Genomic DNA, 13563 nt, shown 5'->3' on the forward strand with positions numbered 1-13563 from the left:
CGCCACACCTCCTCCAACAAGGAACACCTCCTAACCCTTCACAAACAGTTCCACCTTTGAGGACCAAGCATTCAAACATGTGAACCATCTTCATTCGAGTCACCACATATCTGCATACCTATGGCACATGGGAAGCAAAAGAAATTACTCCCTGAGGCTCCTTTGTGCAAGTGATTGTGAGTAATTGCTATGTGATAGGAAAATTTGAAGCAAATTATAATTTATAAATCAAAAAGTTTCATCCGTATTGAAGCCTAAGAAGCTGTTTTGTGAACTTTTACATTTACCAAGATAATTAGTCGCATAAGGTACATCATAATGCTGTTTTGTGTTTATGGCTGGGATCTGCATGTTGGAAACTTACTTTGTCATGACTGTTTTTATTTAGATGACGTTTTGGACATTATTCAGAAGGAAGGGTTCACCATACTGATGCAGAGGCAAATGTTATTATCAGAGGAAGAAGCCAGAACAGTGTGCAAGAACTATGAGAATGAAGAGTACTTTAGTAAACTTTTAGCACACATGTCCAGGTAAAGCAGTGTTTCAAGTTTGAAAGAACTGTGATCGATTGTCCACTCATTTCAGTCTTTTCTTAAGCTTTCCTTATTTTTTTTTTGGGTTGGCAAACTTCTAAATTCTATAAATAGTTCCTGGCCTATGTCTTTGTCAACCTTGTTACTGTCCTCATTCTCTGCTCAAATATCTTGTATCCTCTCCATTCCTGGAATATTGTTAGAACAAATGATAGGTCCCGTGGACACAGACACATACCAGTTTCCAGTTGAGTTGAATGCAGAATTCTAAAGTGGGCAACATCACCAAGTCCAAACTGAGGACTGTTTGACCCTTTGAGCAGTCTGGTTATTCTTTGGGGGACTTTGATAACCTTGAATAACATACATCCTGAAGAAGAAATGAGATGCTGAGAAGTTGCCACTTACCTAGAGGAGCAACTGAAATGCAGCTGAAGCAAAAGTCCTACAAGGTTACATAATCCAACCAGAGCATGACATCCAGAAGAAACCACTCTAAAGAACTGGGACCCTGCCCTTCCCTTTCTGTCTTTCTTCCCACTCATGGAAGTATTGCTCTTGAGTGGATGCTAACATATATTAATGTTGGACTCCTTTTAAATTGTTTGACAAACTGTAGTCAGTTTAACAACAGACGCACTTGTGTTCTATGTATGTCATTAGCTACTAAGACATTCTTTCATTAACCTTTGGTTTTGCTTTTTCTAACAGCAGTCCATCTTACGTCCTTGTTCTATTGAGGGCAAATGCTTTGGAATATTGGAAAGAGTTGATGGGACCAAAGACTGTTGAGGAAGCATTCACATCTGATCAAGAGAGGTATTGCTTACAGCATGGCTCCCTACCCTTTCTCATGTAATGCAGTTTAATTTCTTCTTAAGTCTAAGATACAGGAAGTACAGTTTTTAGTCTGAGAGGGCTTCTCAGGAAAGCTCCTGTTTCTGGTGGCGTTATTGACTGCTTATTGTAGAGATATGGTCTACATACCTCTTGAAGATGACCATGGTTTTGCAAGAAAAGGTGGGATGCTTGACTTTGGCCTAGAAATTAAGAACCAAACTAATGGTTCATCTCTACTTACTGAAAGAAACATCTACCGTAACCATAGTTTCTGACAAATAACCCCAATTAAAGTTGTAATCATAGCTGCAACATCTTTAATTGACCATAAGAGCTTTAAAATTCTTGAGAAAAATCGAGATTAAACTTAACACCACTATACAGAGAACTTTAATTTGACAAGTGAGGTCATGTAGTTAGCCAGGATCCTAGCCCCAGCCTTTTCAATGCAGGAGGTCCCTATTCTAGTTTTCCTTGGTAATATCCATTAACAATAAGATTTAAATGTTCACATATTTCTTTTCTAATCTCTGCTACCTCACAAAAGGATATAGTATATCCAAGTCACTGGCTAATTACTTCCTTTTGCACAATACCTAGAGATGGAATGAATGCTGTTGCATGGTGTTTTAAAAGCAAATTGAATAAGTAGTGTTGCGTTGCATTAGATTGCTACATTACATTTGATTTTTGACTTGACCTCTTTTCCAAAGTTTATGTGCACAGTTTGCCACAGGAAATTTCCCTATAAACCAGTTCTATGGAAGCAGTTCAAGGGCAGTGGCTGAGAAGGAAATAGAGTACTTCTTCCCTCCTCAGAGCACGCTGGCACTGATCAAGCCCCACGTGAATCAGGAACAAAGACGTAAGTATCTACTACATCACCAAGTCCTGACATCTTCTGCTTGATTCATTCTCCAAGAAGCTTTTCCCCCTGAATTTTCTAATTGAGATATTGATTTTCAGTTTTTATCCTTATTTTGGCTTGTGGTCCCTTTAATGTTTCTCTTTATTGAATTCAGTCTTCAAATCCTGACTTATCTCTATTCTTTCACTCAGTTGTATATTTATATTTTCCTAGACATTATTCAAATAATTATCTTTATCAACATGGCCTTAAAGAGGGTTCAAGAACCTACTTAGAAAATGTGGCTCTTGGGACGTGGGTCTATGACTAGGCCAGGAAAGATGCTAATGCGAAAGAACCCATTCTCTCGATTAATTATTGAGGGAAGTGGGATGACGTCACTGGGTATTACCATCCCTAGGCAGATGGTTATAAATTGTATAAGAAAGCAGGATGAGTCAGCCATAGGGAGCAAGTGAGTAAACAGGGCTCTTCTAGGGCTTCTACTTCAGTTTCTGCCTCTGGAGCCCCTGCCCTAACTTCCTTTAATGAAGGACTGTGATCCAGAAGTATATAATGAATCCCCATCTTATTTTCAATCACTGTGTTTTTCTTACAGTAAAACCAACCCTAACTAAGGCAGAAATCAGTACCAAAGAATGGACCATTGCTTTGACAGAAGGGATTGTGAAAGGTCCAGAGAAACAGTGAGAGCCCAGAGTTTAGTGATCCATTCTGTGGTATCTTGGCATATAAGAATATTGAGAGCAATGTAGATGATGGAGGTCTGGCCCGTGAAACATCAGAAGGAAGCAAAGACCCTGCTGTGGTTGTTTGTATGATATTTTGTGTTAAGAATCAGTGGCTTGTGGTCATCTGTAGCTGAAGAATCATCTGTAATTGACTAGAGACCAATAACACTAAAGTAAGACCTTTGCTTTATTGGGGCAACCACTCACTGCTGGTTAACTGGTGCTAAGAAATTAGCAGTGATTAAAAAGAGACCAGCATCATCGAGGTGAAATCTGAGAGGTGTTTCCACAGGGTCAGCACACAGAAACCATGGTCCAGAGGTGCCCAAGGCTGTAAGTTGGATTGGCAGCTGAACTTGACAAGCTGTAGGAGTGTTCCAGGTGTTACTGATTTTGAAGGCATGAATGGGGTCGTGAAGAACAGTTGAGCCATGGCATTGTGAGAGCCTACTAGTGAAAGTACAGCCTCAATTGCTATAGAAGGCTGATAATTGAAGGGGTCATTGAGAGAAGTTGAGGTTTGGTATCATGCAAGAGCTCCCTGAAAGAGCTCAGAAGCTATACGTGAGGGGGAAGCTCAGTTGCAGGAGAGACTGCAGCATTCTGGAGATGTCAGTACCATGGGACAACTACCAAGGACAGCAGCAGGTGTAGAGTGGAGTGGGCCTGAGTCTATAAAACAAGCTGTCCTGTGTTGCAAACAGCAAATTTGAAGGCAAGGGTCTCTTTAGAGCCCAGAGGATTGTGAATAGGTCTTAAGACATCAAACACTGAGACTTTTACACCATGAAACTTTGTTTTTGCTTTGATTTAACTGTGACTGTGAACTGATTTTTCCCTCTGGGAGTCAAAAAGTATTTACCTCATTTTTTATTTCCACAGACACTCACCGTTGACTTTGAACTTTTAAAGAGACTTTTGAGTTTAGAGAGACTTTAAAGTTTTAGAGAGAGCAGATACTTTAGAGACGCTTGAACTTTGGGACATCGGGTGCTTTTAAAAGACTGGGTTTTTGAAGACTGGGAGTTTTAAAAGTTGGGATATTTGACATTGTGATATTAGTGTTACCAGGGCATCTGGAGGACAGAAGAAACCAGGAAGGTTGTAGTTTGATAGTGCTGTGTTTGTGAGTCAAGTTGGCAAATGGTTAATTGTTCTAATGTGTATTCTCAACTAGACACAAGTTAGATTCATTTAAAAGAAGAGAATATCAATTAAGAAAAAATACCCTCACTAGGTTGGACTACAAGCAAATCTATAGGACGTTTTCTTCATTGGTGATTGATAATTGATGTGAATGAGCCTAACTCATTATGGGAAGTGCCACTCCTGGGAAGATGTGTAGTGAGAAGGTTGCTTGGTTGCTCTCGGCTGCTTAGCCCCAAAATAATCACATAGAAGCTGTATTAATTGAAACACTGCTTGGCTCATTAGCTATAGCTTCTTATTGGATAACTCTTACATATTAATTTAACTCATTTCTATTAATCTGTGTATCGCCACATGGCTGTGGCTTACCGGCTAAAGTTTCGGCATCTGTCTCCAGTGGGGCTACATGGCTTCTCTTAAACTCCTCCTTCTTTCTCCCAGAATTCAGTTCAGTTTTCCTGGCCTAGTTCTGTTCCTCTATAGCTCTGCTATAGGCCCAAAGCAGTTCCTTTATTTATCAATGGTAATCAGAGCATACAGAGGGAAATCCCACATCAAAGATGGCTCTAAGTTTTATAAGAACTGTAATGAGACTGAGAAAGCCCTGGGGAGCAGGCCGGAAAGAAGCATGCCTCCTTGGTTTCTGTTTCATTTTCTGCTTTTTGAATCCCTTTCCTAACTTCCTTCAGTGATGAACCGTGACATGGAAATATAAGATAAAATAATCCCTATCCTCTCCAAGTTGTTTTCAATCACGGTTTTTTTTTATCATAGCAGTAGAAACACAAACTAAGACACACTGCTTTGTGACAGCATCTTGCTTTGGCCATGCCTAACTCAAAAGTCGGCATTTCTAAAAATAAGGGTACTTGAGTCCAGAGATAGTTGTTTCCTGGACTGTGGTTTAGGAACCATACACATTATTCTTTAAAATGTCATTTTCTCATGATAAATTTATAGGACTGGCCCATTTCTGTTGTAGTTTCTGTATTCTCCCATTTTGTTACTTAGAGGGTCTCCTGGAGTAGATCCTAGATATCTTCTTACCAGCAGGAAAGACCCAGCCTTCTTCAAGTTTTCTATAAATTAGGTCTCACTTTCCTTTCCTCTCAAGCCAACACCTCTGAATGTTTTTTACTTAGAGTAAAAAAAAATCATTTCTTTCTATTTCCTTTGTCTCTGCCTTTCTTCCTTCCCCTGTCCCCTTCCCCCCACATCCCATCTTTCCCCACTCTTCTTCCTTTATAAGAATGCTCGGAGTCTTTAAGTTGGTCCCCCTTGATGGGGAGAATGCAGACTTCGGTGCTCAAGCGACTGATGAGATTCTGGTAGGACTCACTGTACTGATGCACTCAGCAGCGCCTTTCTACTTCAGGAAATAATTTTTGCCTTGGCTATTTCCCAGTACAGATCATACAAGGCATTGGTAGACATTGGGGCCTAAAGATGAAAATATGTCTTCATGCTTATCATGCCAACAGTTCTTCTTTTTCCTTTGATAATCCATCAATTAATCAAAGTGAGACATTCATGTTAAAATTTGGAACATCTTCTTACTGTTATTTGGTGCTTTTAATTTTATACAATTTTGCATATTTATAAACCACAAGATGCAAGTTGAACTATTATTTTCCTCTGGTATTTTGATCTTTACTCTGCCATGAACATGGAAAGAATGATCTTCAATGTTTCCTAATGTTTGTTTCCTTAGTGGAGATCCTGAGGGCCATTAAAGAGGCAGGATTTGAGATAACTATGCTGAAAGAAATGCTTCTGATTCCTGAGCATGCCAACAAAATTTATTTCAAAATAACAGGAAGAGAGTTTTATAAAAACGTCTTGGAAGTCTTAGCTTCGTAAGTTTCTGAAATGTGGTTGCTCATATTGTAGAAGTAGTAATTGTACACTATAGAAACTGTAGGAAAGAGAAATTATTTTTAACAACTTTCTATCTAATCTGCTGTATGCACCTGGGGAGAGTGCATGACTCAGGTTAAGGATTTAGAGGATGGGGTGGGGTAGGGGAAGGAAAGAGAGGTAGGAGGGGTAGGAGGAAAAGGTCAGGGTGCTCTACAGATGACCAACGTGTCTGCTGACCAACTAGACTGTCCATTCAAGTGGTCGTGCATTGAGCTGAGCTAAGTCATTTTGCCTCAGGTACCACGCAATCACTGGATAGAGCACATCCAGAGGGTGGTCTGGGAAAGATGACTTTCTGCAGTGGAGGCAACTCTAGAGGCTGAAGGCTGAACAGGAAACAAAAGTCCTTGGCCCATGACAATGTTTGTGTGTGGTCCCCAAAGTAGTGAAACTATAAATCCATTCATTCTTTAGAATCAAAGAAACACAAAACTTGTAGAAAAGGGAGAAAACAAAGAAAGCACAAGATTATCCTGTGAGGGAAAACTGTTCTGGATGGACCAGAAGCATTCTGTCTTTAGCACTGTGTGCAATTCATACCTTTAGAGGAACCTGCCTTCTGAAAGAATTGCTGCTTGCAGGGGCACATCTATAATCATGGTCCTGACCAAGTGGAACGCTGTTGCAGAGTGGAGACGAATGATGGGTCCGGTAGACCCGGAAGAAGCAAAACTGCTCTCCCCAGGTTCCCTCCGAGCCAATTATGGACTAGACATTTTGAGAAATGCTGTCCATGGGGCATCTAATGCATCTGAAGCAGCAGTCACCATCAATAATGTGTTCACAGAGGATAATCCCGAAGACTAGAACACTAGAGTACGTGCTATAAAGAGTATACTTTAATTACCTTTGTTTTTTTTAAATGTTATTTTAAAGATTATAATTGCAGCTTCTTTTTTCTACTTCCAAACCCTTCCATATACCCACTTCTCACTCTCCTTCAAATTCATGACATATTTTTCTACTAATTGTTATCGCGTGCTTATTTGTGTATACATATATATTCCTAAAGCTGTTTAGGCCATATAAAATTGCTTGTACACATATTTTCAGGGCTGACCGTTTGGCACTGGGCAACCAATTCATGTGAGACACAACCTCACATCAAATTCCCTGATCCTCTGCTCCCTCTTTCACAATGTTTTCTGAGCCTTAGGTTCAAGAGTTTTTAGTAGACATACCCACTGGGACTAGGCTCCATAACTCTGCATTTTGATTGGCTATGGTTATGGATTTCTGCAGTGGTCCCCATTTCTTGCAAAAAAAAATTCCTTAATGAGGGGTAAAGACTATACTTATCTGTGGTTATAAAGACAAATGTTTATAGAACTGTTATTAGAGATTATGCTGTTTTAGTAATTTAATGTTGTTGATTCTCTTTCACTAACCATGACTTCCTTAGCATTGAAGAGTTATCTAGGTTTTCAGTACCAGGCATTGTTTTCCTCCTCTTAAACAGGTCTTGAATCCAACCTTAAGAGTGATAACCTTAAGGGTGCAGTATACTACCTCATATGCACTAAATCCCCTTGTTTTAAGAACATGAGTCATGTGGGATATAGAGTAGGAAATTGGTGACTTTTTTTTTTAAAAAAATAAAACCTGTTTTCCCTCCTTATATTTAAAAGTAGACTTTGAGTATCTACTGTATGATGTCTTTGGCTGTAGATTTTTCCAATAACAAACTAATCTATGTGCAGAATGTTGTCCTCACATTCCTGGGCCAAGATGAGGTTCAGTGTCCACAAGAAAGTGAAAGAACTCCGTGAGGTAGAGAAAACCTTTCAGGAAGGCCCCTCAAGGGATAGAAGAGCACACTCACTGTCTTAGGCTTTCTATTGCTGTGATGAAACACCACGACCAAAGCAACTCAGAGAGGGAAGGGTTTATTTGGCTTACACTTTCATATCATATGCTATCACTAAAGGAAGTCAGGATGGGAACTCACACAGGGCAGCAACCTAGAGGCAGGAGCTGATGGAGAGGCTACCAAGGGGTGCTGCTTACTGGCTTGCTCCTTATAGCTTTCTCAGTCTGCTTTCTTACAGAACCTATCCAACCATGGCACCAGTCACAGTGCCTGGGCCCTCCTCCATCAGTCACTAATTAAGAAAATACCCTACAGACATGCTTATGGCCTAATCTTATGGAGGCATTTTTTAAATTGAGGTTCCTCTCAAATGATTTTAGCTTGTGTGAATGGGTGAATAGCAGGAGGTTTCTCATAAGACCAATGCTCTACTTAAAGCTTCTGTTGAGAGTGAGTCTTTCTCCTAACATCTGTATTGCCTTTCTTTTGTGCCAGGAGCAGCATTATCACTGATTTGGATATCTCCATCTAGTGTGTAATTCAGGGCAGAACTGTGAGGTATATAGGTCTCATGGGTAGGAATCAGACAAGATAATATTGAAATATACCTGGAAATATGGAGGTGAAAAAGAGAATTTCGTATTTTTTTAAGTTTCCAAGTAGACACACACACATGCACGCGTGCACACACACACATACACACACACACTTGGTGCTTGTGTGTCGATATCCTCTGTTGGATGCCGCATTTCCGTGCCTTCTGTGCTATGTAATATTACTATGGTGGTAGTATTAAGATATTAAGAGCCTCTTTCAGACATTTCAGATTCATTTTTTTTTTCAGCTCTTGCTGTGTGCTGCAGAGCTAGATATACACAGTTCTCTAAGCGGAATGAGTTCATGATGGTAAGAACAGAAGATAGGGAATGTCATGTGTCCTAGGTCTGTTGAAATAAGAAAGAGTGATTTCAGCGGATGCTTATAGGAAGTGAAGCGGGAAGAAATGAGGCCCAAGTTATCCAGGCAGGACACTTGGCAATCATCAGTGGGAAGTATTACAGAAGCCTGGACTAACTTGGGAACAGCGGGTTAAGGAAGGGTGGATGATAAGATGATCCGAGAAGGCTGCAGTGCACCTGCGGGATTTGATAATTGGCTGCTGCAGTACCAAAGAAATGAGAAAAGATATTCTTCTGTCTTCAGCCACTGCATAAGGAAGTGAATAATTCTCCGACAGAAGGTTCTAAAGAGGGAAGTCCTTCTAAAAAAGCACCATGGATTCTGTGTTGGTCGTATTGGGTAAATGATATCCAGAACTGAAGATAAATCAGGTTACAGGGACAAGAAAGGTTGAGAGGACTCCCAATGCAGTGTAGCCAACAAAATGTTGGAGCATGTGTCTATCCTGCTGATGGGACATAAGAACATAACCAGAAACCACCAGAAAAAGATTTTTTTTATGAATCTTGCAAGTAAAGATTTGCAGGAACCTGGAAAATTATGATTCAATATAAGAGCAACCTAAGATGCTCTAGCATGCTGTAACATCTTCGCTTATCTTGACTTCTCAAGAGGATGACGATGGGAAGATACTGAATTCCCAATGTCAGCCCCTAGTCTCTGTTTCCACAGAGAAAAGAGGAGAATCTACAAATTATTCTGTTCACCTGCATTTGCTTTTCTAGATGACATCAGAATAATAATTGTATGTATATCTCACCTAAGCTGAAAACCAGTCTGCTGGAGAAGCAGGAGCATTGCTTGGAAATGTTGCTCCCTAACTGCAATTGTTTGCAGCTAAAGTTTAGGGCTGAAATGCAAATAATAAACACTCTGGAGTCAGAGAAGGGTTAAAGGAAAGTGTCTTTAGGAAATCAAAGCATGCAAACGTGCTAGCATATATTAGGAAATTTAGAACTTTTTACAGATACCCAGTGCAGTATATATGCCTGACAAAGGCATGGATATCCTAAATTTTCACCCCTTGCTGATCTGTGCACGCATTTTAAGCAGGAAGTATAAGTGTTTTGGCTTACAGAAGCAAAAGTGTCAATGGCTTGAAAAATATTTGAGTTTAAGTACAAAAGTAATTTGGAGACACAGAGAGGATTGTGTTGCTCTTGTTGAAGCTGACTTGTAGGAAACACTGACAAACTGATAAATACAAAGTAAATTTTTACCAATCCAAACAAAAGTGGGAAGGTATCCTAAGGTCACTAATTCCAAAAAGTACTATAACTATTATTAAAATGAAACTAAGTAACCAAAGTGATCTACAGATTAAAAATAATCCTAATAAATTCCTCCACTGGGTGCAGAGACCCACAATCACCCCTTCCAGGTCCAGTAGGATTAAAAACATCATTGATACAACCAACAACCTAATTCCGGATGCCTAGATCCCATGGCAAAAACACAAGCAATACGAAAATATTAGATAATATATCCCTCAACAAACAACCATTCTTATAGTAGTGGTCTCTAACAAGCATGACTCATACAAAACTCAAGACATGAAACTCGAAAGAACAATTACAAATACACTCAAAGAGTTCAAGAAAATGAAAAAATTCAGAAAAATCAGAACTACAGCCAATCATCCTCAAAAAAATTTCAAAAAATAAAAATAGAAAGAAAACTTCTAAACTCCCTTCACAAAGTCAGTCTTAATTGTAGTGCTCAAACCATGTGAAGACACAAGAAAGGAGAACTACAGATCAATGTCTCCAATAAACATAAATGCAAGAATCCCAATACTGTACATGGAAACAAAATACAGAAACAAATAAAAAAATCAAACCATGGTCAGGTTGACTTCATCTCAGAGATAAAGAAAACTCCTAGAATTGATAAAGACTTGCTGCAAAATTACTGTATACAAAAGGCTTTTCTTATTCCACGGGTAAACTCAATGAGAAGGAGATCAGGGAAACAGTCTCATTTATAATAGACAAAAAATACCTTATGCTAAATCTAATCAAGTTAGTAAAACACCTTTATGATGAAAACGTTAAAACCGAGAAAGAGGAAATTGTGGAAGACACTAAAAAATGGAAAGACCTCTCTTGCTCATGGATTGTTACAAACCATACTGGGAAAAAGGGTTATTCTGCCCCAAACAATTTATGTAATCAATGAAATCCCAATAAAAGTCTCCATGCCAGTTATCATAGAATATAAATAACAATCTTAAACTCACATGGAAATGCAAAAGATCCAATAGCCAAAGCAATCTTGAGCCAAAAGAACATTGTTTCATTTTTTTTTTTTTTTTGGTTTTTCGAGAAAAACAGGGTTTCTCTGTGGCTTTGGAGCCTGCCCTGGAACTAGCTCTGTAGACCAGGCTGGTCTCGAACTCACAGAGATCCGCCTGCCTCTGCCTCCCGAGTGCTGGGATTAAAGGCGTGCGCCACCACCGCCCGGCAAGAACATTGTTTTAGACATTATTACTATATCTGGTCTTAAGTTCCTCCACAGAGCTGTATTAATAAAAGGAGAAATTGCATGGTACTTGCACAGAAAAGCAGGCATATATACATCACTTGAATAGTAGATCCAGACCTAAGCCCAAGCAATCACAACAACATTATTTTTGACAAAAATACACACTGGAGTAAATGAACTACTTAATTAAAAGGCAAGCTACAGATTTTTTTAATGAATTCTCTAAAGAAGAAATATGAATGGCTAACTAGCCCTTTTTAAAATGTTCAACAGATGTAACCATTTTTAAATTAAATCTACTTTAAAATTTAATTTCACCCCAGTCAGAAAGGTTATCATCAACCTTTAAATTAAATCTTTAAAAAATGTTGGCAATGAAGTGGGAAAAGAGGAGCCCTCATCCACTCTTGATAGGAATACAAACTGATCCAGCCACCACGGGAACACAGTGTAGAGATTCCTCAAAAAGGTAGAAGCAGAGGGCCGGGCGGTGGTGGCGCACGCCTTTAATCCCAGCACTCGGGAGGCAGAGGCAGGCGGATCTCTGTGAGTTCGAGACCAGCCTGGTCTACAGAGCTAGTTCCAGGACAGGCTCCAAAACCACAGAGAAACCCTGTCTCGAGAAAAAAAAAAAAAAAAACCAAAAAAAAAAAAAACAAAGGTAGAAGCAGAGTTACCACAAGATGCAATTACTCCACTTCTGAGCATATCCCAAAGGACTGTACATCCTACTGCCAGGATACGTACTCATTCACACTTATTGCTGCTTTATTCAAAGTAGCCAGGAAATGGAATCAGTCTAGATTTCCACCAACTGGTAAATGGATAACGAAAAAGTGGTATGTATACACAGTAGGGTTTTTATCCAGCTGTAAGCAAATATGAAAACTGAAGACAAATGGTGAAACTGGAAAAAAGTTACACCGAGTGAGGGAACCCAGGCAGAGAGAAACAACCGCATGTTCTCTCCCATTCATGCATTGCAGCTTTATAGCATTATTTTGTGTGTTCAGTTTAGAGTTCCTGCAGATGATGGAAGCTGGGGAAAGGCCTCTGGGAGGGGAACCTTAAGAAAGATAGGATAGTAGATCAGATCCTAGGTAATGTGATAACACTGGGGTTGGCAAATTTTAAGTTGAGAGGATGGGAGGATAGTGAGATGGAATGGGAAGGAGAGCCAACCAAAATGAAGGGGCCAGAAAGACCTACAAACTGCTCAAAAATTAGTCTAGAACATTGGCATATATATTATTAAGTATGTTTTTCTTTTCACAGAAGTTTGAGAAGGTAAATGAAGTTTTCGTCAACATAAAACCACGAAGCACAGCTTTCTATGAAAACTAATTACCAAAATTCCTCCAAGAAAGAGACACGTCATGATGAAAATTTGCATGGCTATGCCTGGTAACAATAAAACTGTAAACCCTCCCCCAAAACAAGTTCAGTGTTTATTTTTTTCAGCAAGGACATAAGATGGATTTTATAAAGATGGATGGCTAGATATGACAAAAGGTAAGGAGAAACACGAGCTAGAAAGAAGTCCAGTGTGGATGCAATCTAAAGAGGAGAGACTTGAGACAGAATGCTGGAAACTTCTAACACTTACAAGGTGCCCATAGGTTTGACAATAACTTTTCAGCCAGAAAGTCTAAGAAGCTGGAATCTGTACAAAAAAGCTCCCCCCCCCCAATTTTTAAAAGATTTGTTTTATTTTGTGTGTGTGAGCATTCTGCCTGCCTGTTTGCATGTGCACCATGTATATGCCTGGTGCCTGCAGAGTTCAGAAAAGGATGTCAGGTTCCCTAGAACTTGAGTTATAAATGGTTGTCTGTGGGTGCTGGGATTCAAACCCAGGTCATCTGCAAGAGCAATTAGTGCACATAACTCCTGAGCCATCTGCCCAGTGCCAGAGACTTATCTAATTTGCAATGTCCTTAGGGGACTGTGCAGACAGTGTTCCTAGCTCCCTGAAGGTATGATGCTGACACTATCAGCAGAGAAAGGAACAGAAGTAAATAAAAGTTTTCATCTTATCTTTTCCTCTCTCAGGTGAAACAGCCTGGTATTTCTTGCAGTGAATGGCTCCTGAGCTCACACCCAGCCACTAGGTGTACCCCCTTCTCAGTCCACTCAAGAGTGCCTTGGCAAGCGAGCCAGCAGGTTCTATGACCGGTTCCATCTGATGTTAGTAGTAGATGACTCGCTTGAGAACTGGTGCTCCAGCACTGCTTGATATTACTGAGCGGTAGTTCGTTATGTAAAATC

At 39.7% G+C, this 13563-nt stretch overlaps 1 protein-coding gene across 1 annotated transcript in view; it reads left to right on the forward strand.

Annotated features, from left to right (window-relative positions):
- Nme8 (NME/NM23 family member 8) overlaps nt 1–12730 on the forward strand; it is a 39448-nt gene extending 26718 nt beyond the window's left edge. The window contains exons 11-16 of the mRNA XM_013355474.1: nt 389–533; nt 1248–1355; nt 2090–2241; nt 5836–5980; nt 6626–6860; nt 12574–12730. Coding sequence (XP_013210928.1) covers nt 389–533; nt 1248–1355; nt 2090–2241; nt 5836–5980; nt 6626–6851 — 776 coding nt within the window. The 3' untranslated portion in view covers nt 6852–6860; nt 12574–12730. The remainder of the gene's footprint in view (nt 1–388; nt 534–1247; nt 1356–2089; nt 2242–5835; nt 5981–6625; nt 6861–12573) is intronic.
- Nucleotides 12731–13563: the final 833 nt, after the last annotated feature.

The sequence above is a fragment of the Microtus ochrogaster genome, unplaced genomic scaffold (genome assembly GCF_000317375.1).
Source record: "Microtus ochrogaster isolate Prairie Vole_2 unplaced genomic scaffold, MicOch1.0 UNK135, whole genome shotgun sequence".
In the NCBI taxonomy this organism is placed as follows: Eukaryota; Metazoa; Chordata; class Mammalia; order Rodentia; family Cricetidae; genus Microtus; species Microtus ochrogaster.